At 28.9% G+C, this 27,148-nt stretch overlaps 1 protein-coding gene and 1 pseudogene across 1 annotated transcript; both read left to right on the top strand.

Moving 5' to 3' along the window:
• The window catches only part of LOC149515860 (uncharacterized), a 33,697-nt pseudogene extending 16,384 nt beyond the window's left edge, over positions 1–17,313 (top strand).
• A 6,901-nt stretch (positions 17,314–24,214) lies between these two features.
• On the top strand, positions 24,215–27,022 carry LOC149515859 (phenylalanine N-monooxygenase-like). The gene is made up of 2 exons (XM_089741682.1): positions 24,215–25,427; positions 26,049–27,022. The coding sequence occupies exons 1-2, from the start codon at positions 24,393–24,395 to the stop codon at positions 26,688–26,690; spliced, it is 1,677 nt and encodes a 558-aa protein (XP_089597808.1). The 5' UTR covers positions 24,215–24,392; the 3' UTR covers positions 26,691–27,022.
• Positions 27,023–27,148: the final 126 nt, after the last annotated feature.

Here is a 27,148-nt window from a genome sequence, read left to right as displayed (position 1 = left end):
CATAAAAAATAAAAATTTTAAATGTTCAAAAAATATAGATAATTTTAGGACATTTAAAAAATAATGGATAAAGAAAATGAAATGAAAGAAATAATTTTTAAGCATAAATAGAAACTTAAAAAAAAAAAAAACACGTTTCCATATATAGGTTTCAGGACAACATAACAAAAATGAGGAAACAAAGCCGACATGGACAACCTTCAGCTGTGTGGTCTGTGGCACATTTAACTATTTTGAGAGAGAGAGAGAGAGAGAGAGAGAGAGAGAGAGAGAGAGAGAGAGAGAGAGAGAGAGAGAGAGATTTTATTTTATTACAAGCTCCATTGCATCATACACAATAAACCGTGTTTCGTTGGACTCTTTAACTTCTCAATTTGGAAGCACTCCTTTTTTTCTTTTTTTTTTTTTTTCTTTTTCTCACTAAGCAGTATATATCGTATTCGAAGGGCCGGATGTGACCATTCTATTATTATTTTGAGATAATACTTAAATAAATTTTTGAATTTTATTCAAAAATAAAATAAATTTTTTATATTTTATTACATGAAATTAAATTAAAATTATTATTTTATTGTAATTAAAATCTTAACGTTATAAAATATTCAATTTTTATTAAAACTTTTTAGTTGAATGATATAATTTATAGACAATACTTAAACTTTTTCCGTTTGAAGGTTACCTGAACTTATTTGGATAAACTTGAGAACAAATAATTTAGCAACCTTGTTTTAAAAATTACAACACTTGAACTTTATTCGTAATTTTTTAAGATTTAATGTATATAATTATTGTAATGCATTGATCCAAGAATCAATTACTAAACATAAAAATAAAAGTCACTATTAATTTTTTTTATTGAGGTATAATTGATTATTAATTTTATTTTTTGATTTATAAATTTGAGATTAAATTTAAGAGTACGATCGTATATGTGAAAAGTTATAATACCTTCGTATTACTCTTTTGAAGATGATACCAATTAATTTTATAAGATCCAAAACTAATCTTGTTTAAATAGTATTTTATTTATTATTTTATTATTATTATTTAATTATTTTGAATATTAAAAATTTTTTAGGTTATTTCCTATACTTTTGACATAATTTAAAAAAATTTTTCACTTAAAAATATTTTAAAAAATCATTTAATTTTTTTAAAAGATTCCGTTGTTGAATTTATTTTAATATTTTATTAACAAAGCAAACAATAATTCTATTGTCGTATTATTTCTAAAAAATTTATATCAACACTTTTTGTACGTTTCAAAGAAATTTTTTATCTAAAATTTTTAAAAAATTAGCACTTGTGATTTTTTCATATTTATTATAGTGATAAAAATTTTAATATATTTTAAAAAATTTATTATTATTTATATTATTATAAAGTTAAGTAAAAAATTCTATCGATCTAATTTTTAAAATATTTTTAATATGTTTGAAAAAATCTTTGAAAAATTCAATTAAAGGTTTCGATAAAAATTATCGCTCATGATTTTATTTTTACCTTATCATAAGAAAATTTTACTTAACAATTTATTATCAAATATTTTATATATTTTTTTATCATTTTATCATTTATTTATTTATTTTTATTAAAGAGATTTCCAAATATTCTATCAATATTTTTAACAAAATTTTGAAAAACGCTTTTTCTTAAATTATTATTAAAATTATCACTCATAATTTTATTTTAATTTTTTCAATGAAAATCTCATAAAATTATTATTATTATTATTATTATTATTATTATTACTACTCAATTAGGATGCACCTACACCACAAATTTAGGGACAGCGCACCTACACCACAAATTTAGGACTGATCCCCTCAATTGGCCTCTTCGTTCCAACCAAAAGGTTCATTATCGCTCAAGTTTTCCGACGTACAATTTGCTGTGGGCTTTGCTCCCAACCATCAATACTTGTAAAAGTTCCAAGCGCACACGGCTTTTTTGCCTTGTCTTAATCACTTTGATCGGTATGTTCAACAAATAAAAATGTGGCTCTAATTAATAGTTCTTCCAACCCTTTTTTACCTCCTAGCCTTTTTCTACTATCTATTCACCAATTTTTCCTTTTCTCCTTTGCACATTAATTCTCATTTTAATATGAAATCAGTTACAAATTTCATACAATCCATTATTTTATGATTGTCGGCAAGATTGAGTTGTTTAATCTTTAAAAGAGAAATAAGATCATTCAAAGATGTAACTTTTCATTTTCATTTCCTAAGTTTATTCAATTAGTTATTATACATGTCTGGAAGAGATTTGAAACAAAATAAATTAAAAAAAAAATTTTTTGCCCCGAGATTTAAAAAGTTATTGGATTATTATTTTGATTGAATCCACTTAGTATATTTTAATTAATTTTATATATTTTCAACTCAATAAATAAGTTTAAAAAGTTAATAAGTATTCATTTAAAATATATTTTTAAAAAATAATCACTTATTTTAATAAAAAAAGTTTGTGTTAAAATTGAAAATAAATATTATATATCAAATTGAGATATATGGATGATATTATAAATCCTTACAAACTTTTTGAATTTTTTTAAGTAATGAGAGCATATATATATATTTTATATAAGAAATCATAGTGTGAGGATAATAAAAGAAATTAAAAGTGATGAAATTTAAATTTTAAACTTATTAAAATTTATTTTTTAAAAATAATTACATAAATTAACAAAATTAATTAAACTTCGTATTCATAAATATTTTCAGGTTTTGGTTATATCTAATTCATTCTCAAAATGATCCCAAGGGAGCACTCTCCCACATTGATATGATATATTTAGGATTTTACTCAAAAATTTTTTTCACAAAAACTAAATTCTGATTGAAAAAAAAAAACAAAAAGGAAAATTCTTCTGTAGACTCAATCTTATGAATCCTTATATACTATGTGATATTGGCAATGGCTAAAATATTTCAATCTCAACAAATAAATTTATGCCAATATGATATTTTTATATGACATTGAAAACATATTTGTATTTGTTTACATGACTGAAAGATAACCACGAAGTCTAGTATTTATCTGGAGCTAACTATTTTTTCAGAAACAATTAATTCTTGGTATATTATCTTTCGTATCTTGGTCTAGTAATAAAATTTTAAAAAAAAAAAATTAAAATTTGGTTTCGAATCAAATCATTCCTTCTCCCTTTTTTATGTAATAGAGTGTTATCTTCTTTTGAAACAAAAAAAAAAAAAAAATTTCTGGATATATCAAAACAAAAAAAAGTGAAAAAGAAAAGCTGCCAATGAATTCCGATAACGTGTGAGCATATCAATCAATTTTGTACGAAGGGGATGGATATCTCTATCATATGACTATATCTTTGTTTCATTGCTTGAGGACGAGGATTAATTCCAAGACATCCCAACGAACTTCAAGTACTGAATTTAAGGTAAATTACAAAAAAAAAAAAAATCCATTTTGTGTATATTTAAGATTTTTAAAATATATTTAAAGTTGTAAAGATTTAAATTTTAATTATTAAAATTAAAAATTTAATATTTTTATCGATAAATCACGTAATTATTAGCATATTTAAGATCGGTTTATTATTGTTTTTATTGATTTTTTTTAGCAATAAAGTCTTGCTTTAATTACATCTTGACTCATTTATTTTTATTTTAATTCCATTGGAAAGGAGAAAGTAAATTTTTTTTTTTTGCATTTTACATAATAAGTAAATATTATATTATATTATTTATTTTATGATAAATTACATAACAATTTGCAATTTTTTCTTACTCATTTATTTTTATAAGTTAGTAGTCGGCAGGCCCGCATTATGCTGTGGGCTTATTTTAACATAAAACTCAACGGTATGCTATTAAATATCTTGCAATTTAATTAAAAAATTTAATGGTGAGCAAAATAGATCAGCGAGTAATAAGCATTTAAGATATTGCAATCACATTGAATAACCAAAATCCAAAATAATTGAATGCATTTCAAAAAAATTATGAAAATCACCTCCATTATTCACAGGACTCCAATTATATGCTTCATAGAGGACTTCTTTCCCAGCTATATCAAAAAATGCTTTCAGTGCATAATAGTATATGATCTCAAACATGTCCTTATTCAGTTGTGGAGTCCGAATAAATTATGAGACAAAACTAATTTAGGTTAAAAAGATATACCAAATCATTATATTTGTAATCAAATATACTTCAGGCGAATCAAATGCCATGTCAAGTAAAATAAATGTGTGTGCAACCCCCGCATTGCAATGGAACCACCCGCTTACAATTTATATGAATGAATTCTAAGTAATAGCCCCAATATAAATAAACCAATTTCCATTTCATGTTGTGAGAGTTACATGCTGTAGCTAATATAATTTCAATTATAATAATAGATTAAAGTCCATTATTTTTGCTTTCATTACGGCCCAAATTAAAAAATGAACTTGATGTAATCGAACGGGCAAAGTACAACTTTTCACAATCAAAAGTTAGATCCAGGCTATGCCTATCATAATCCATTCCTCATGTTACCCATATAATGCCACATCCCTACATAACAAAGTAAGCTATAGACACTGTGTACCAACAAGTCATAACTAAGTTTTTTTTTTTTTTTAATTATTATTATTATTATTATTATTAAACATTCGGTTTATTGTTACTTATGATGATTCAAAGTCAATTTTTATGGAATGGACAACCTGAAACGTTAATATCAATAATCCAACATAAATCTAATTTTGATTACACAAAATCAATTAAGTACATCCATAACGTGGACGATTCAAATGGCCAACACTTAACCTTGACTCAATATTGATAAACATGCATAAGTTTTCACACTACTTTTAAAATTAAATTAATTTTAACTTCCGGAAAAGAATTTCGTCTAACAACGTACAACTAACACTTGTTTCAGTTTGTTTATACACACTTTAAAGGACTGTTTCTATTCAATGCAGAACAAAGTCACCCACCAACAATCCAAATTAGCTACAATAATAACCAAAGGAAAGCCTTATTTTTTAAAACTATGTATATGTGGATGTCAACAAATCTAAAATAAATTTAACCCAAAAAATGACGAATGGTGTGAAAGGGATTAACCAGTTGCATAATTACCAGCTCGACAACTTGTTTGGATGCACCAAAATTTACCAGGATGTTTGCCTCGTACTAATGGATAGAATGAACAAATTATTTATCCATTGGAAAAAGAAACAATAGAAGACTTTTTTTAATTTATAATATTAATGGCTGAAAAGAAAAGGCACCTTAATGTTTGTATGCATAATTCCATTCTTGTGTAAATACTCTAGGCCCAATAGTAACTGCTTTGTAAATGTCCTTATAACATGTTAGACAAATTAGCACACAAGCTAAGCATTAAAAACAACTAAATTCAAAACCTTCTTTCATCCAAGACTTACAACTTCGGGGAAGGGTCCAAATTTTCCCAAAAGTAATGATATTGATCCACCAAGGACAAATTTGAGCAAAATATTTAAAGTTTCCTCCTCCTTCATTATTCCCAAATATCTCTAAAGATGGAAAGTAATTACTCAATGAAAAAATGGTAATATCCTTCATCCATTCAATCACTATACAAAACATCACAGTCATTACTCACAACAATGTTTGAGTGTGAAAGATTCTTAAGAAGCTTTACTTCTTCCTCAAGCTCCCTGAGATGAGCCTACTTACATAACAATAAGCAAATCAAGTTCGGTCAAGTTATGGCAAATCCTCACAAATTACCAATAAGAAGCTAAATTAATACCAATTATCATAAGTGGAAAATTCTTTTCTATGATTTAAGAACTAAAACTTCATAGCTCATAATCATATTTTTCATTAGCAGCTAATGAAATGGGTGAAACTAAATTCAAAATCACAAGACTTCTGCCATTCTCTGAAAATTTCAGCTTTTACATATTAAAAAGAAATTATTTACTTTTAGATAAGATATTTATTGACTTTTCAATTAAAAATACAAAAGAACCTGATGCTGCTCAATTGAACCACTATCAGTTCAAGCTCTTCTGTGAAAACTCAAGATTCCAATAGCTAAATTTTAGAAATAGAGATAAGGAGAAAAGAAAAAAGAGAGATAAAAATTCTAGAATGTAGAAAATGGGTGTAAAAATTGTATATCCTTATGTAACCACCTTATTTTGTAATCATTCTGTAATCATTGTTACTCCAGCTATCAATTTTTCAACAAAATAATTAACATGCTAACTCATATATATTGACTGTAAAAAAATATATAAATGACTACTAAATGACTTAGATAACTAACATGGCCTAACATGGCCTTCTTCGATTCAACTTGCAACAACTACCTCCCCCTTGAACTAACCCTTATCCTTAAGGATTGAAGTAAGAAAACTTTTTCTGTAGCTCATATAATCCTTCCTAGGTTGCATCTTTTGGATAACTGTTACTCCACTATACTAGAACCTCTGTGATTGCTCTACCTTTTTTCTTACTCAATTTTCTATCTAAAACTACCACTGTTTCCTTGGTTACCATTCCATTTGCATCAATTATAAGAAGATTAGATTGTGTTGGAACCTTTCCAATGTGCTTTTTCAATTATGAAACATGGAAGACAAGATGAATTTTAGCTTTATCAGGCAATTCTAGTCTGTAGGCAACGGGTTCTATCTTCTCCAACACTTTATAAAGGCCAAGGTACCTAGTAGCAAGCTCAGAGTAAGACCTATTGATGACAAATTGTTGTATGTATGGTTGGAGCTTAACATAAACTAAATCAGTAATCTCAAATTACCTATCAACCTTATGTTTGTCAGCTTGCTACTTCATTTTATTTCGAGCTCTTTCCAAATGAAATTTCAAAATTTTGACTGTGGCTTCCCTCGTTTGCAAACTTCAATCCACTTCATCCACTTTAGAATTTCTAGGTAGATATGATCGATGAATAGGAACAGGTTGACCATAGATTACCACATATGGTGTAGTCTGAATGAAAGTGTGAAAACTAGTTTTATACCATCATTCTGCTAAAGAGATCCATTTAGACCAATGCTTAGGTTGTTCTTTTGTCATGCACCTTAGATATGTCTCTAAACATCTATTAATCACTTCAGATTGTCCATCTGTTTGAGGGTGATAAGTAGTAGACTTTTTTAGCTTGGTTCATAATAATTTGAACAATTTCTTCCAAAATGAATTAGTGAAAATCCTATCTCTATAAAAAATAATGGTATTAGGTACTCCATGCAACTTGTACACATTGTCTAGATAGGCTTGAGCAACTGTAATGGCAATGAGAAAATGAGCCAAAGTGATAAAATGGGCATATTTACTTAACCTATCCACTACCACCATTATAACATCTTTCCCACATGACTTAGGCAAACCTTCTATAAAATCCATAAACACATTAGCCTATATCTTATCAAGAATTGGTTGTAACAAACCTAGAGAGATAGTTTCATATTTGCATTTCTAACCAATTATGCATTCTTTGACATACTTATGTGGAATGCATTAACATATTACATGCATGATGAGATATGTTTAAATGAAATGGAATACATGCAAATATCATGTTATTTGTGAATGTGAAATATGATGAAATGAAAAAGAATCAAATATCATGAAATGCAAGTAGTAAAATAACATTTAAAGTAAAACAATTTATTTTTCTTTTTTAAAGGGAAAAAATGCACGAATGATAAGAATTCAAATATTTTTTAAATAAAAGAAAGAAAATTTTATTTTTTGTTGAAGAAATATAACAACCTAAAAACGTTTAAGTATATTTTTCCAAAAATAAAGAAATTAGTTATAATCATTTTATAAAAAAGCATGCAAAATGAAACATAATTGTTATTATTGAAAATGCAAAAATGTTTTAAAAAGTTTCCTTTTTAAAACAAAAAATTTTTATGGAAATGTGAAAAAAGAAAGAAAAAATTATTGAAAATGCAGTTCCTACACATGCATAAAAAGAATTAGGTCAAATTAAACAACATATTGCAAAGTTTTTTTTTTTTTTTTTATTGAAAAAGGTCATTGTCTTTAAAATTTCTAGTTGTTCATATTATCATCCCTAGAAATGAGTGGTGTATCAAACTGTCTCCTCATGTATCCTGATTTAGGTAATTTTTACAAAAAGATTTGCATGACTCTAGTTATGGTTGGCTTCTTATCATTCACTATATGTTTGATTTGGTTCTATACACGTCTAAAGGTCCCAAAATTATTCCTCATCGTTGTCCATGTGGCACTAATAGGGTATTCCATTCCTAACCCATTATAGGTTACAAACAGAAAAGGTTTAGAATGGGAGCATTTCACTTGCCATTGAGGAGGTTTATCACTTCATAAGAGTATAAATACTCTACTTCTTCCTAAAAGGGGTGGAGTCTGGGTATAGAGCTTATGCATTATGTAATGTGCCATTGTGTGTGTAGGGGAATATAACATTAGAACCTTAATCTTAAATGTCTTACTATTTATCAAGAATAATATATATATATATATATAAAACATAAAGTAATAGATGAATAAAGGACTTAATTAAAATGAAATTGAAGTGATTTTTTTTCCTTTTTATTGTTTTTGTTATAAAAAAAATCAAAATCAATGAAATTAAAGTTAAATACCAATTATAACCATTACATCAAAATTAAGGATAATACATAATTAATTTTTGCCTAACTCTCAATAAATTACATCTCCAGTGGAGTTACCAAGCTATTATAATGATTTTGGGAATTATTAGACGAATTTTAAAACAATCAAAATAGAGAGTCACCATCAATCTTTTTTAGCCAGGTGCGATTGACCACCTTAAAAACTTATCATTTTAATAAAATTTTAAAATTAATTTAAACTTATTAATAAGATAAATTTTAGATCTAAAAAAATACAGCTATGCTTGAGAGTACGATTATACGTAAAGAATGATTAATGCCCCCACAACATTTATTTTAAAAACGGTATCGATTAATTATATGTTACCTTTTAACCTTGGTAAAAGTGGTTTCACCTTTGGAATTTAGAAATAATTTCCTTAATTTTTCTTATTGCAAAAAAAAAAAAAACATTTTTTTTTGAATTTTTTGGTTGAAAAATAATGAGAATCTTATGTATTAAATAATTCCCAAAAATGTTTCAATACTTTGACAATATTAAGGGGAACTTTTTCACCTAGGTATCTTTAAAGAATCATTACTTGGACTCTTAGAAAATCCCATTTTCAGCAATTCATATTTTCTTTAAAATCAATGTTTATAATGTATATAATATGACTTGATGCCCATAATTTAATTTAAATAGTATTTTTAGTTTTTCTTTTTTATAAGAATTTATTTTTATTATTTTACAAAGAAAAGGTAAAATAATTATTGAAATTCATTCAAAATACTCCAATACTTTGACGAATTTCAAAAAAATTTTCTCACCTAGAGATTTTTTACAAATCAATATTGTCGTAACGTCTAGATCCGGGGATCTATCGCTAGATATTGACTTTTAGGGAGTCGCCACCAATCTTTTTTTACCTAGGTGTGATTGGCCACCTAAAGAATCTGTCCTTTCAGGGAACACCTAAGCTTAAGGGTCCCTAAAAGAATAGGTTCAGGTCTGCTAACCAGAACATGGTTCGGGAGTTCGGTTACGTGTGAGAAAGGTTATAGCACCCTCACAACGCCCATCAAAAGATGGTACCAGCTGAAATATGTGTTATCCAAAAGCCTTAAAATTTTACCGAGTAATTAATTATTGGAAATTATTCTCAATTGACTCTAATACTTTTAGCAGAAAATTGAGAAACTTTCCTCACCTCAAGAGTATGCAAGAAAAACTACTGTTTCACTTGCAGAGGCTCCGTCGTCGGATTATTTAAAGAAAAAAATAAAATCAAAATTAAGATAGAAAGGAAGGAAAGAATGATTTTTTTTGTAGGAAAAATTAATACTTTCAGCTTTTCCCCAAAAATATTTTTTTGGAAATTTCGATTTTCAAGGAAAATTGATACTTTCAACTTTTCCTCAAAAACCCTTTTTTTGAAAATTTATTTCTAAGAAAAATTGATACTTTCAACTTTTCCCCAAAAATATTTTTTTTTGGAATTTTATTTCTGAGAAAAATTGATACTTTCAACTTTTCCCCAAAAATATTTTTTGGAAATTTATTCTTAAGGAAAATTGATACTTTCAACTTTTCCCTAAAAATATTTTTTTTCGAAATTTATTTCTGAGGAAAATTGATACTTTCAACTTTTCCCCAAAAATATTTTTTGGAAATTTATTTCTAAGGAAAATTGATACTTTCAACTTTTCCCTAAAAATATTTTTTTTGAAATTTTTTATTTTTATTTAAAGAAAATAAAATAATAAAAAATAAATAAAAAGAATATTACATAAACCTAATCTAATAAATAAAAAATAAAATAAACAAAGAAATAAAAAAAATTCAAAGAAAGAAAAAAAAAAAAAAAACCTGGAGCGGCTCGGATCGCGGCTCGGCTCGGCTCAAGGAAGAGAAAACGGCTCGAGGGGAGCGGCTTGGCGGCTTGGCGCGGCTCGGCTCGGCTCGGAGGAGGGGCAGCACGCGCGGGTCAAGAAAGCGGGTCGACGCTCGGGTCGGGTCGGGTTCGAAAAAATGCGCGGATCCTCTGGTTACTTAAGGCCAAAATGACGTCGTTTTGGGAGGGTATAAAAGGTAATCCCCTTCGTTTTTTCAGCAGACCGCTCCTCCCTCTCTCTCTCTCTCTTCTTCCCTTTTCCTCTCCCTTCTCTCTAAAAACTGAAAAACACCGGTGTCGAATTCTGGAAAATGTCACCGGAATCTGGAAATTTCGCCGGAAGTTGGCCGAAAGATCGCCGGTTTCTGGGATTCTTCGCCGGAAACTGGGCAGGTCGCCGAAAACTTCAAGGTTGGCCGGAATTTTCGCCGGAATCTGGAAATTTCTCAGAAATTTCCAGAAAAAATTGTCGCCAAAAATTTCTAAAAAATTTTTCTCACTCCTAGAACACTCTTAAACTTTTTCTAGCTTCCTATACGCCTCCTTTTCTCTCAAATCAGTAGCTTTGCTTACTGTTTTTTGTGTTTGCAGTCTACCCCAGGGGTCCTTTATATAGGGATTGATCAGGAGTTTCTGATCAATCCCAATTCCCCTTTGGACAGGAATTCAATCTTTGAATCCCACTGGACTCTTCTGATTGAATTTCCATTTTCAATGGGATTCTTCCACTTTCAATCCTAGGCCTCCAAAAATCAAATAAAAAAAATACTAGATAATTAGAAAATATAAATAAAAAAAAATATTATGGGATAAATAAAAAGAATAATATCAGATATATAAAAATACGAAAATAAATAAAATAAAAAATAAAAAAAATATATTAGTAATAATAAGTAAATAATAAATATATAAGATATACATAAAATAAAAAATAAAATAATAATAATCAAGATACAATTGACTTACCCCTTTGGGCCAGGCCCAATTGATCTGGGTCGGACCCAATTGGGTGTCTACAAATATATAGACTTTTTTAAAATCTCATCCTTAAAAGCTCGTATTTAGGTTAACAATTATATAATTTAAATAATTTTTTATTTTATCTTTTATAGAAATTCACTTCTATTAAAGGTAATTGTGATTTTTTTTATATATTGAAAATTATTCTAAATACACTAATACTTTGGTAGTATTTTAAAAAAATCTTTTCACTTAAAAAGTTCTTGAAAATTATTGCTCGAACTTTCCCGAATCCCATCATTAGAAAAATCTTTGTTTATTTTTGAATTATTAATATTTCACAATAGTAATAATTTTTTAAAAAATGACCATTCACAAATTGATCTATTTCTAAAAAGATATCATTTTTCATATATTTGTTTTTTTATGTATTTCATGAACCAACATTTAAAAGCATTAATATAATAAAATGTAACAACATGATAAGATAAATAAATAAATAAAACGAAAAAAATATACCAAAAATAAAGCCTTTGGGCTAGTACCCAAAGCCAGACTAATGGACAAAAGAGGGCTAGAATTTGAATGGGCTACAAGTTGGGTTTTCTCAGGGTTGAGCAGAAAGCCTTGAAACAGGTCTAGGTCGAGTGTGGGTTGAATCAACTTTTCTTTCTTTTTTTTTTTTTTTTAACTATAAAACTTTTTTTTCAATATGTTTCCTTGCTTTTTTTTTAAGAGAGAAACTTTTCATTCTTCGAAAAAAAGTAGCCCCCCTTAAACCTAGTTTTCCATGGTTTTGTAGCCTTGTCACAACTGGACAATGCTAGCTGCTACCACTGTCCAATGTCATTCGGCTCCCAAATTTCAACAATAGACTTCTCTCTTCATCCAATTTACTTCTACCCAAGTGGTTTTCTTAAAAAAAAAATAAACCTGATTTATCTTAGATCTAGACTTAAAACTCAAAATTTTAGACCCCCAAAAAAATATCATCCCACCGTCCAATATAGGTAAACGTTCACTATGTTTTTCTATCTTCATGCTCTTCATCCCCACCATTCGAATTTGAAAAACTCATCTCGAAACCGTTCGTCGCCACTCACGCCACTACCAATATCATTGCTAGCTATCGCTCCAATCTTAAAGACAAACCACCATTTTCCTTTTCACCCTTCAAAACATCTTAAAATCACCCCAAAATCTCCTAAATCAAAACCTTTCCCTGATTATGTTTGTGATTTTTTTCGTTGCTAGTTTTTTTTTGTTTGAGTGTGGCTTTTCACCGAGGATTGTGGCTTCTATTTTGTGTTTTTTGTTTTGTTTTTAGTTCTTTAGGTGACGGTTGCAGGGAGATGATTGTCAACAGTGCTATGATGGGTGGTTTGGCTAAGGTGGCTATTTGGTGATAAATAAGTGGGGGACCTCGGTGACAATTATGGTGCTAGAATTTTAGGATGTAAGCAATGGGTCTGTAGGATTGGGTTTTTGGAATAAACTTAATGCTCCATTGAATTTCAGTGGTTTTGGTAAAGAGCTAGTTACAGTAGGCTTAAGAGAAGGCTGAGAAGAAGCTAAGAATTGAAGAATATTGTTTGTTAATGATGAGTGGTCTTGATAATAGGTGGTTTGCCTGGCTATGTGGTTGAGGATTGATCATAGAGGGCATGGATTTTGCTTGCTTTTATGAATTATCTTGCTAATGATGATTATTTGAGATAGTGGGGAATAGGAAAAAATATGGTGGTTGGCAATGGGGTAGCAGTTTTGGAGAGTGGTGAAGCCTGACGGTTGAAGTGGTTTTTTGGTAGTAATCTCTTTTTTTTCTATGAATTGTGGATCTTTGTTGACAAAATCCCTACTTCATGTTACCATTCAAATCTGGAAAGTGGGTTTAGGGTTTGAAAAATGTAATTAAGGTTTTGGATTATTGTGGTGCAGTCTGGTGTCATCCAAGGTGAAAATAAGGGAAATGCTGGTATGTTGATTTTCAGGATTACGAGTTTGTTAATTGTGGGGAAGAGAATCTTTGATCAAGTTAAGCTAAAGGTGAATTGGGGTAAAATTGAAAGTGAAATCTAAAAAGCTGGAAATGGTGCAACATTTAGGGAGAACGAAGAATTTTAAGAAAGGGAAAAATGAGGGAGGTTGCTTGTCATCGCATGTAGCCTTGCATTTTTGAATCAATTAATTAATTCTTAATTAAAATAATTGGACTTTAAATAACTATTTCTAACAATATTGGCATTACCAATGGAGTTTCACTGACGAAATTTTTTTGTTAGTAATTATCGACGGATTATCGATGAAATTTATCAACAAAAAAATTTCATCCATATTTCATAGGTGAAGTTGCCAGGGAAAAAATATGATTTGGTGTGTTTTTTATTAACAAAAAAATATGTCAGTAATCCATTGCTAAAAGCTTTATCGAAGAATTTTTTCATCTGTAAAAAATTTTCAGTTTAAAAAAATTTGGAATTAAATTGGGAGGGAAATAATCTTCTTTTAGCAACAAAATCTGTTGGTAATCTATCGCTAATAGTAAAAACTATCAACAAATTCCTTCAGCAATCCATTCACTAAAAGTTAAAGATTTTTGAATTACTAACAGAATTTTCATCAGTAATCCTTTGGTAAAGGTAAGTTAAATACTTTCTTCCCCAATTGAAACCCTAACTTTGTTTCTCTCACCTTCTCTCTCTCCTTTCCTCTTTTCTCCTCTCATCTCTTCCTTTCTCTCTGTTCCTCGTCCCCAGCTCATGCTCGTGCTGCCCTCTCCTCCCCACTACTGTGAGCCCATAAGCTCATGCCTTTCTCCTCCCCTCTTTCCTCTCCTCTAATCTCCTCTTTGCTTATCACCACTAGCCTGTGCCTATGCCCCCCTTTCTTCACCAACCCTTGAGCCTATGACTACATCAGTGAATGCACCCGTGACCAAGCCTGTAACTGTGCCTATGCCTTAAGCCCGTGAGATCGACCCTTAAGCCTTTAAGCCTAATACTACACTTGTGACCACCACTGGTGCACTGCCTTTGATTTCTAGCCTTTCATCTGGTTTGGAACCTATCTCCTTTACCAAGATATAATTTCATTACTTGGCTTGTTGATTTTGATATAGACAAGGTATAGTTGGGGAAATTAACTGAAAAAAAAATTTACTTGCAATTAGGTTTAACAATTTTTTTGTGCACATATATTACATGTGTGACAAATAAAAATAGAAATGATTATACGAATTTAGTTTTATGAGAACTATCAATGAAAACTATACCAAATAGATTTTTTATATTCTTATCTTATACATATTAATTCTATTGAAAGGATAAACACTAATTTTATGGATATTGGTATGTACTAATAAGGTAAAAATATCATATCTAAAGTTGAAACTTTCAATTTTTATGTTAAGTTCTTAAAGAATAGAAGTACTTTATTGAAGGGATTTCTAACAAAAACTTTACATTTGGTATTTGCCACTATTGGGTAGTCATTTTTTGAAATTGGATAAGTTTACAAGAAAACATTAAGAAATGGTGTTTGAGAAAGACATTTATCTTTGAAAGACATAACTTGAAAAATACCTTTGTTGAAACAAGTTGTAAAAATTGGTTAGAATTTTGTTTTCAAAAATGAATAAGTAGATATTTGATATACTTAGAAGATATTCATAATTAATTGAGAGAAAGAAATAATAAACCTTTTTATCTAGTACTTTTGAAACCCTATTCTCTAAATTTGACATAAATAAAAGTAATAGAAAGCTATATATATTATGTTAGAAATAGTTTAAACCTTTTCAATAAATTGTCAATAGTATCAAGTAATAAAATGTTGACTTATTAATTTTAATGATCAAAATTACCTTTATGACATATGTGCCTTTATGACATATGTGATGCATGTGTGTGTATACATTTTGTAATTGTTTTTTAGGACTTTAATTGCTTAATTTTTAGTTTAATATACTAAAAGTATATTTTTTGAACCTTTACAATGATGCAATTAGGGTTGAGAAAATGAACAAAGATTGCTTTTGGGCACATTCTTGTTTAGATGTAAATAGATACATTAGTCAAAACTTCTACGATGGTGTAGATGAATTTATTGGATATGTTTATTCTAACCATCCTTTGTAAGTAATGGAAAGATTAAGTGTCCTTATACCCAATGTGAGAATAGATGAATTTAAAATGTGGATGATATGTAGGAGTGCCTTTATTATAAAGGGCTTACTTTTGGTTATGCAAGTTAGGTCTCACATAGAGAGTTAGAAGTAGGACAACCATCAATAAGCAAGGAAACATTTGAATTGATTAGTGAAGTAAGATTCAAAAATTCGTATACTAGAATGGTTATAGATGCTGTCTATCCTAATTTTAGGGTGGATGCTTTTCATGCTAGTGATACAAAAGTTGAGGCTTCTATTTTTTGTTGAATGATGTGGATGAACCATTGTGGTCAAGCTGTACGAAGCACGCAATCTTATCTGCTATGTGGTAACTTTTAAATTGTAAATAAGAATTTAACATAAATCATGTTTTGATCGTCTAGAGCATAGTAAAGGATATGTTGCCAATGGATAATAAATTGTCAAAAAACTTTTATAAAATTTTACAAAATGTGGACTTGGTTATAAGAAAATTCATGTATGCGAAAATAATTGCATGTTATTTTTTAAAGAAGCAACAAATTTGACATATTGTTCAATATGTGGCCATCCCCAATATTTAAGGAAAAAGTATGGTGTTGAAAAGAAAAAGCACATTCCTTATAAAATCTTATGTTATATGCTATTGATACCGAGACTTCAAAGACTTTATATATCAAGTAAAATTGATGAATATATGATATGGCATACCTATAACCAAAGTTATAATGGTGTGCTTCGACATTTTATTGATGATAAAGCTTGTAAACATTTCAATCTCAACTATGAATCATTTGCAATTAAAGTTTGAAATGTTAAATTAGGATTATGTGCTGATGATTTTTTTTTTATTTGGTCCCAGTGCGAAACCATACTCTTATTGGCCAATAATGATAGTGGTATATAATTTGCTACCATGGTTGTGTATGAAGCGAGAATATATCTTATTGAATGTGACCATTCTAGGAAAGAGTAGTCTAGGTCAAACTATTGAAGTTTTCTTGAGACTTTTAATAGATTAATTAAAAATGTTATGGTCAAATGATGTTGTGACTTATGATACTTATAGAAAATAAAATTTTCATTTAATGGCAGCTTTTTATAGACAATTAATGATTTTCCTACATATGGTATGTTGTTTGGATAGAGCACTCATGGAATCTTATCATGTTCTTATTGTATGGGACAAAGAAAATCTTTTCGATTGGCTCATAGTAAGAAGCCTTACTTTTTTTATTGTTATCATTAGTTTTTGCCTCTTTATCATCTTTTTAGAAAGCAAAGAGATAAATTTTAAAAAATGGTTGAGCGTGACTCTTTTATTGTTCCATTATTAGGTGAAAAAATTTTGGTTTGGTTGGATAGCTTTTTTGATATCACATTTGGCATGAAAATGTAGTGATCATAAGTTAGTCAGTTGTGGTAAAAGTTATAATTAGGTGAAGAAAAATATATTTTAGGAGTTACCTTATTAGCATACCAATCTTATTTAGCACAATTTTGATGTGATGCATATTGAGCGTAATGTCTTTGATAATGTTTTTAACACAATGATAAACGTTAAGGGTAAAACTAAAGACAACACAGAGACTAGACTAGATCTTCAAGTGTATTACAAGCAACCTAAGTTGGAATTAGTTAAAATGAATGAAAAATTTTTTATGCCTAAAGCTTCTTACACTTTAAACAAAAAGCATAAAAGAGATGCTTGTGTGTAGGTTAAACAATTAAGACTTCTTAATGGTTTTGCATCTAACATAATTCAATACATACACATGGCTGATTGCAAGTTTTATGGGATGAAATGTCATGATTGTTATGTTTTCATGCAATGATTGCTCTCAATTACTTTTCATGATTTGGTGCCTGACTCCATTTGGGATGCCATTATTGAGCTATCTCATATTTTTAGAGATCTATTTTCTACAGAACTATATATAGATTATATGAAAGTGTTGGAAAAAAATTATAGAAATAATATTCAAATTATAAAAGATTTTTTCTCCAGGTTTATTTGATTTTATGGAGCATTTGCTGATTCATTTACCTAATGAGGCAAAAATTGGTGAACTTGTTTATTATCGATGGATGTCATTTGAGATGTAATATATTTAAGTTGTTAGACATCAACGTTTATTAGTTTAATTTTCAGTCAATAACATTTATGTGATGTTATGCAATGATGATGACTAGGTTTTTTCATCATTTAAAAAAAAAATGCACCAATCGAGTATTCATTGAAGCATCTATATGCGTGGCATATATTATTAAAGAAATATCCATTTTTTCCTCATTATATTTTGATTCAAATGTGTTAACAAAATTGAATCAAGTTCATGTAATGATGATGGGGGAGTCGTGGAATCTAGAAGATGTTTTTCAATTTTACTCATCTGGTCGAACATTGGGTCCACAAAATAAATCTCTATGGCTATCAATGGATAAGCATATTAAGGCCCACTTATATGTTTTATTGAATTATGAATAGATAAATCCTTACATTGAGTAAGCACTATGTCAATATGATAACTCATGTGTTCCTAGTTAGTTTTTTAAATATTTCTAATTCATAATTTACAATGATAAGATATATGATGACTCAATGAGAACATAATTTTTGAATATAAGTGATCCGAAATTGGAGAAAGCACATGATGCAAGATTGTCACAATGGTTAAGATAATTTGTAAGTTTAGAGCTTAATAGCATATATCAATGAAATAATATTTTCATATAATTAAAACAATTATCAATTTGAATGTTTTACGATTGGATAGGTTGAAGAGCAAAATGGTGAAATGGATCATTGTCTACTTAAGATAGTTTATGGTTTCAGATGCATGGTTAGATGTTTCAAAGGTTACTTTGTGAATGGTTCTAAGTTTCATATGATTACTTATGGCCAAAGTTAAAAGATGATGAATTATGCGGTATGTGTGAAAGGAAGTTATTACAATAATTATGAGCATGGTTTTTATGGTATCTTGAAAGATATCATTGAGTTAGAGTATTTTGGAGTAGGAAATAAAGTTGTACTTTTTAAATGTCATTGGTTTGACATAGAGAAAATAGTAAGGGTAGATCCTCATCATGATCTTGTTGAAATTAAACACAATTCAATACTTATTAGTAATGAACCATTTGTCTTAACTTCACAAGTACATCAAGTTTTCTAGTCAAGTTATCTTTTTGGAAGAAGAGATCAAAATGACTAGTGGCAGTCTTCAAAACAAAAGCAAGGAGCACATATCAAGTAACTAATAATAATGGAGATGAATAACAAACAACTTATTTTAATGAAGATGTGTACTAAGAAGTTGAAGTTTCTATTCCACATAATGTTACTATCTCAAAAGAACTTGATAATATTACAATTCTTATTGTTGGTGACTATGAACAAGCGATTTGAGCAAAAAAAAAAATGATGATGGTGATGATGATTATGATGAAAAAAAATGATGATGATGATAATGATGACGAAACACATGAGTTTGCTTACTCTAGTAATGATTGATGTATTTATTATGACTTTTAATGATATATCTAATATTTATTTGATGTGGTCAATATATGTAACATTAAATATATTATTTGATTTGGCCTATTTTCATTTTAATGTTTTGATATGCCTATTTGTATATATTTTGCTCATTTCATCAAATATTCTAATACTAAAGTAATACTATATATGTTTGTTATTTTTATGCTTTAAAATTCTTATGAAATGTTAATATTCTATGTGATAGATGTAATGGGATATCGTGCAAAGAGCTCTATTCATCAAGGTGGTTCTAGAGCAAGATTAATGAGAGATAATTCATGTATCGGGTCATTAATAGCACCAATACAACATGATCCCCAATATGGGTCTTCTTCACCACTGATCCAGCATGATTTTTCATACGAGTCATTTTTTGCACCGTTAATAAATGATCTATCAACGGAGCATGATGTAAATCCATCATTCACCGACAAACCACCACTTAGAAATGAAAAAGGTACAATAAGAAGGCAGAGAACTAATGGAGCAAACAAAGGATTACTAACTCCGTTAGATCTAAACAAATGGTTGTAGATTACTCCACTAGGAGAAAGGTATAAGATACCTTTTACAATTAATTTTTCCTTATTGTTATTTGTTTTTTAAACAATTCATATAGTTTAAATAATCTTACTACAAAATGGAAGTTAGTAGTTTTTTTGAGCAATCGATTGTTAGCTCAACAATTTTAGGAATAATTCAAGCGAATTTTACTAGTCCTTGGTCAACATAGGATAAAGTTCCTGCACCAATAAAGTTTATGATGTTTGATAAATTTAAGATAGTAATTGAATATTTATTTTTTGTATATATTTTTATTTGATTTGAATGAAAAGATTAAATTCTTATAAACCATTTATTGTATTTCATTATTATTAATGTTAGAAAAAATGTCAATAGGCTAAGTCAAATGATGCTTTACTTTAATGAGCATGGAATAATATTTTTAAGAATCATTTGAAAGATTTGTTGTTTGAGGAGAAGAAATTGACAATGAAAGAGTATAGAGTTGATAATAATCATAGGCTACAGAGGGATGAAGTAGAGGTGGATTACAGCTCCGATTTGTGATGCTCTTATTAAGAATGTATGAAGCACTTTAAAATGACAAAACATACCTGGCAAAGCCAAACAAAATCGTTGGATAAAAAAAAGTATTATGAAACACATTGGCGGTTTAATTCCATTTCTTAGAATGGAATGATATTCTTTTCAAAAGTTATTATTTTCATCAAATGTCCATTTTATATAAATTGTATAACAACATATTTCATTCAATGTATCTAAATGAATGCAGTCATTTAAGTTGTAATGAGAACCCATTTTTTATAAAAGTCTTCAATCGCACTCACAAATGTTTAGGAATATGTGGTGATTTTGTTGATAACAAGTTCAAAATTATTAGTGTATGTAACTTTCCAATAACTTTGTGAATACATTCAAATTGTTGTTTTGCTTTATTGAAATAGATAATATGTTTTATGTTTTGAGATTTAAAAACTTTGTCAAAGTAAAAACTGTTGCGTAACTTGCTTTGTAATTCTGGTTGTGTATTGTGATTGTTGATTAGCTATCTTTATAGTATATTGCGATGATATCATATATGTGAAAGGTGAAAATATTGCTTATTTTGCTTTGTGATTCTAATTGTGTATTGTGATTGTTGATGAAATAGATAGATAATGCAGTAATTGAAAGACTAAACATTGAAGGATGAATGGTATTGAATTATATAGTTTTTGTGCTTATTGAGATGCAATGACTTTATGAAGGTGAAAACTATTGCTTATTTTATTTTGTGATTCTAGTTATGTATTGTGATTGTTGATGAATTATCTTTATAGTGTAGTAATTGAAAGCCTAAACATTGTAGGACGAATGGTATTGAAATGTGTCGTTGGAATAATAATGTACTTGTGTTAGAATGGTAATTGTTTTAAACTTTTTGTAGGAAAACAATACTACTGCATTATCTCAAAAATATAGTGAAAACTTTTTCAATTATACAGATTTTGATCCATAGGCATAGACTGAAGCTATTAGGAGGTTGAAGCTACACACACTTATGTATATGGCTTTGGATCTGCATATAGATTTAAGGACCTATTTTACTCAAGTCAGTCCACTGTCGTAACAACAATGTCTTACTCTGTTGCGGTCCATCATCAGTGCCTCCACAGTCTCTGCCTCCTCATCCTCTGATACAAAAGCAGATTGATAAGTTAAGGATTAAGTTGAAGATTCAGCTTAAGTCTTTCATGGATCAGATGATGCAGTTGATGGGGTTTAGACAATTTCTGTCAATGCAATTTTTTAGACTTCACGATGGTAACATCGATTCTAGATTAAAAGATGCAGTAGTACAGTGAGTTCTTTTTTAATACTTTTGTGGATATTATAAGTATTTTTATGGATGTTATGAATATTTTTTAGTATTATATTTTCTAGATGTTAGAGATATTAAGAATGTTAACTTTATTATGTTAAGAATGTTATGTGAATTTTATATGTGATTTTTTTTTTTTTTATTAATACTAATAGAAGTAAAAAGGTTTTTTTTTAAATAATTACATATGTTTTAATTTTAATTTTTAGGTTTTTAAATAATTATAAATAAAATTAATCAAATTATGGATGAAATTATAATTTTACTAATGGATTTTATCGATGAAATTTGATTATTATTGAAGGAATTTTATTATGATTGATGAATTTTACTGACAAAAATTTTATCGAAGGATTTTATCGATGAATTTTTTGCTGATGGATTTTACTCATGGATTTTTTACTAATGAAAAATTTCATCAATAAAATCCATTAATAATTACCGATAAAAATTCAAATTTACTAACGGAAAGACATCACTAACTTGCTTAGCACTAATGGAAATTTTGCGTCAATAATTCTGTCGATAAAAGTATTATTAACAAAAAATTAAATTTTATCGATGAAAAATTTTATCGATAAAAGTTATACTTCTGGTATTGATCGAACTTTGAATTAAACCTAATAAAATTAAATTGGTCCTAAAATAAAAAAGCTCAAATGACCCTACAAGATAAATCCAGTTAAAATTCTAAAATGACCCAAATTAAAATGTGCAAATTAAGCTTGAAAATCACATAAATTTGAATAATTTTAAACAAAATTAGGTATCCATAAATTGAGTGATGTAATTTATAAAATATACTTACATAAAACTTTTTTTCTTTTGAAAGGTTACTTAGACTTATTTGAGATAACTGAAAAACAAATATTTTTGCTGACTTTTGGTAATTTTTTTATATTTGTGATTACTATGAATTGAATGAACTAAGATTTTTTTTTAAAATTAACAAAATAAGATCAGTTTAATACTTTAGCAGCTATTGGTATTTATTTATTTTTTTTACTTTCTGATATCTTCATTTATTATTTATTTAAGCTTTCTTGAAGATAAATATAAGAGATAAGGATATAATTCTTTTTATTTGATTGTTTTAGATATTATGAATATTTATTGGCTCTTGTTACGTCAAAGGAGTTACGTGTTCGATTCCATATTTCAAGCCTTTGGACTTTTCTGCTTTTTCCATAAACAGGGAATTCAATATAACTTTTCGAAGTCATCCTGCTTACGTATCTTCCTCTATGGAATAATATATTACCTTTTTCTTTTAAAAAATGTACGGATTTTGGTTTTTAATTCACGAGTTTCACGTTTACTTGCCTGCTGACGAACACTTTTTTTTTTTTTTGACTGACGTTTATGAAGCTTTAGTGAAAGAAACTTATAATAATAGTAATAAATTTAATAATTTAAAATATAACAAGTAATATGATTCAAAAATGATATAATAAAAGATAAAAAATAATATGATTTAAAATTTTAATAAAAATTATATATTAATTTAATAAAAACCTAAAAATGTATTGGGTTAGTGAGCTTAAAAAATTAAATTCAATGAAATGGATGTCCATAGTAGTTATATTGATGCATTAATAATTATTAGTATATAATAATTTGATAAATACAAAGTTTAATTAGTGAGTTTGATAAATTAAATTCAATAGCATTATTTCTGGTTTGATAAGTCAAATTTTAGTGACATGGGGAGAAACAAGGCGATCAAACTTATGATGAAAGAAGAAAATTATTTGGGAGGTAACGATTAAAACATAAAAGAAAATTTATCTCAATTAATTTATACCATCACTTTTGATAGTAATATCCAATAAGTATGAGTTCGAATTCAGTATCTGTAATCCCTACCTCTATTTTCAAGTTACAACCTTTTTTTATGCCAAAAATATATATAAAAGAAAGTTTCAACTTTACAATGTATTCACATTTTTTGCATTTAAAATATGTTTTTTGAAATAACTTAATTCTTATTTTTTTATTTCTAATTTTTCTATAACCATTGCATCAATACTAATTAGGTTTGGCTTGATAAATTGTCACAACAAAAATGTGGCTTGATATATTAAATGAGTTGCATAAAAATTGAAAGTTTAAGTCAAATTTGCCACTACACTATGAATTTATATTCAAAATTTTCATTGTATTTAATTTCATTGAATTTACCTACTATACTTTTTTTTTTTGGTTAATTTTTTGATAAAAAGTAACGAAAATGATCAAATCTGTCATTTTTATTAATATTTTAGTCTTTTTTATTTTTGTCTAAAATCAACGAAATTGAAAGTGTAATGATAAAATTGATTAAGATTGAAATACAATGAAAATTTTTAATATTTAAGCCATAGTATATAGTTCATAGAAAGGAAAAATGATAGAAAAACTAGAAAGGGCTGAGAGAGTGGTAAAACAAGAATATTGATTCAATTTAGAGTGGCATTCCTCTTAGGATAATGAAATAAAACTTCTATAATCCAAAAGAAAAAAAATTAAATATATTACTTTATTTTTTATATTTAAATTTATTAAAAATTGAATTCTGAGTATTAAAATTAAAAATTTACCATTCAAATCATGTGATTATTCATTTTTGGCACGTTTACTTAATTTTCAGCTAGTTCCAAAAGCAAATTAAAAATCAAATGCCAAAATAACAAACAAATCAACACTTACTATTTTAACAACCTCTTAAATTTTTCACGAAGTTCAATGAATGTCCAAACAGTGTTTAAACCTATCTCTCTCTCTCTCTTTCAATAACCTCTATATATAGATCTACCTATCAAGCATTTTGTGTAGACAAGCATACAAATAAACAGACGGAGAGAAGAAAAGTTCCATTTAATTGTTAGGAAATGGATAAAGCCTCCACTAATATTTCCTCCACATTTCATCTGCTGCCTTATTGGAGCAGCTCTCATGATTTTGCCATCTCTAGCCTTTTTCTAGTTCATTCAACACATATCTTAGTCTTTCTGTTTTCACTCCTTGTCCTTTTCAAATTGAAAGGCAACACTAGAAATGAGAATCCAAACCAAGCACCTCTTCCACCAGGGCCAACTCCCTGGCCAGTCATCGGAAACCTCCCTGAATTATGGAAAAACAAGCCTGTCTTCAGGTGGATTCTTGGCCTCATGAAACAACTTGACACCGATATTGCTTGTATCCGCCTGGGAAATATTCATGTCATTCCTGTCACTTCACCTGAAATTGCTCAAGAATTCTTGAAAAAACATGATGCAGTTTTTGCGTCGAGGCCTATTACGATGGCAACTGATTATGCTTCTCGTGGTTTCTTGTCAATAGCGTTTGTGCCATGGGGAGATCAATGGAAGAAAATGAGAAAATTGGTTGTTTCTAACATAATTAGTACACAAAGACTTAGCTGGTTACTCCATAAGAGAAACCAAGAAGCTAATAATCTTGTTAGGTTCATTTACAACCGATGCATCGACAACGAAGCTGATATTTCCAATGCATCCGTTATAAACCTGAGACTTGCAACCAGGCAATATACAGGAAATGTCATCAGGAGGATGATGTTCAACAAAAGATACTTTGGAAATGGCAAAGAAGATGGAGGGCCTGGACATGAAGAAGAAGAGCACGTCGAATCTCTCTTTACTATTCTCATGCACGTTTACTCTTTCATCCTATCAGACTATGTACCTTGGCTGAGAGCATTAGATTTGGAGGGTCATGAGAAGATTGTGACTGAGGCTCAGAGAATTGTCAACAGTTACCATGATCCGATTATTGATGAGAGAGTACAACAGTGGAGAGAAGGGAAGAAGAAGGAGCCTGAAGACCTTCTTGATGCCTTCATTTCAGCAAAGGATTCGTCTGGGAAGCCAGCATTTTCAGTTGAAGAGATCAAAGCCCAATGCACGGTGAGATTCTTAATTACACTTCTAAACACAATAGTACCTTTTAGCTTGCACGTGTTTTTATTTATAGTAAAAATAATGTCTAATTATGCCGTAGGTTACTATACTTTGCAAAATTTTAATATCTGTAATATAATTTATAAGAATTTCGTTCGTATACTATTTTGATTTGATAATCTTAATTTCATTAATTTTGTCAACTTTTTGTGGTTAAAAGTGTTAATATTAGCATGTCAATGCAACATTAACAAAATTAACGCTACACATTAGCAAAGTTAAGGACTATATCCGATATTTTTAATTATAAAAATTTAATGAAATTAATGATTGAATTAATATTATCAACTCAAAATAATACAAAAATTAAATTTGTATGAATTACAATATAAAAATTAAATTTTTAATTTTTTTAAAGTTTTAAAACCTCTTACATAATTTGATTTAAAATTAACTAAATTAATCAAATTGTGTGCTAAAATGAAAGGATTACGGCACTAATTTTTAATTAATTTTACGTACAAAATGCTAATAATCACGTACAATCGATGGTATTTGGTGGTGATGGATAAAACTTTTTTGGTTAACTAAATTAAGTATGGTGATCCTTGTTTGATATACATGCAGGAATTGATGCTTGAAACAGTAGATAATCCTGCTAATGCAGCAGAATGGGCAATGGCAGAGATGCTCAACAAACCTGAAATTCTCCAAAAAGCCAGCCAGGAAATAGACAGTGTTGTTGGAAAGGACAGATGGGTTCAAGAAGCTGACATTCCAAAACTCAATTATATAAAAGCTTGTGCAAGGGAAGCTTTTCGGCTTCACCCCATTGCACCCTTCAACGTTCCTCATGTCTCAATAGCCGATGCCACAGTTGCCGGCTACTTCATCCCTAAAGGTAGTCATGTCCTGCTCAGCCGAGCAGGCCTTGGCCGGAACCCGAAAGTTTGGGACGAGCCATTGGAATTCAAACCTGAGCGGCATTTGAAGGATAGTTTGAGTGATAAAGTTGATCTAACAGAGCCGGAACTGAGGTTCATTTCGTTTAGTACTGGAAGGCGCGGGTGCATAGGCGTAGCTCTTGGGACTGAAATGACTGCAATGCTGTTTGCCAGGCTGATTCAAGGTTTTACATGGAACGTACCACCTAATGAATCGAAAATTGACCTCTCTGAATCGGAAGATGATCTCTTCTTGGCAAAACCGTTGCATGCACTTGCTAAACCACGCTTGCCTGCTGCACTCTATTCTCAGCTTGACTACTAGTCAAATTTAAAAAGCTTTAGTGCTACAATACTATACTAAATAAACTGTAACGAGGTTATGAGAATAAGACATGTAATCATCTTTAAAAGGTGAGATTAAGCATGTTTCGAATTTAAAATTCAACACGGGCAACCCTATGGTATTGCTATAAATGATTCCAATTTCCATTAATAATCTAGCCATGCAAGTTGAGTTTCCCTGATTCAGCCAAGCAGTAGCCCTTTTTTCTTTTTTTCCTTTTTTTGCCAATTGGAAATGAAAGCACACATGCTTATTCCATGTTTTGTTCACAAGTCCATGGAGAAATAATACTAGGAAAAAATGCCAATTAAACGTAGTTTGCAACCATTCTCAAAAATTTTTTACTTTTGGTAGGGTTAAGAAGCTTAACCCCCTTTTATGGTGCCTTGTTTTGATTTTGCAAAAATTTTAAGTCACTTTTATTAGTAAAAATTTTT

The sequence above is a fragment of the Durio zibethinus genome, chromosome 12 (assembly GCF_047325235.1).
Source record: "Durio zibethinus cultivar Kanyao isolate XHJ-2024 chromosome 12, ASM4732523v1, whole genome shotgun sequence".
In the NCBI taxonomy this organism is placed as follows: domain Eukaryota; kingdom Viridiplantae; phylum Streptophyta; class Magnoliopsida; order Malvales; family Malvaceae; genus Durio; species Durio zibethinus.
This window is presented reverse-complemented; position numbering and strand designations above follow the sequence as displayed.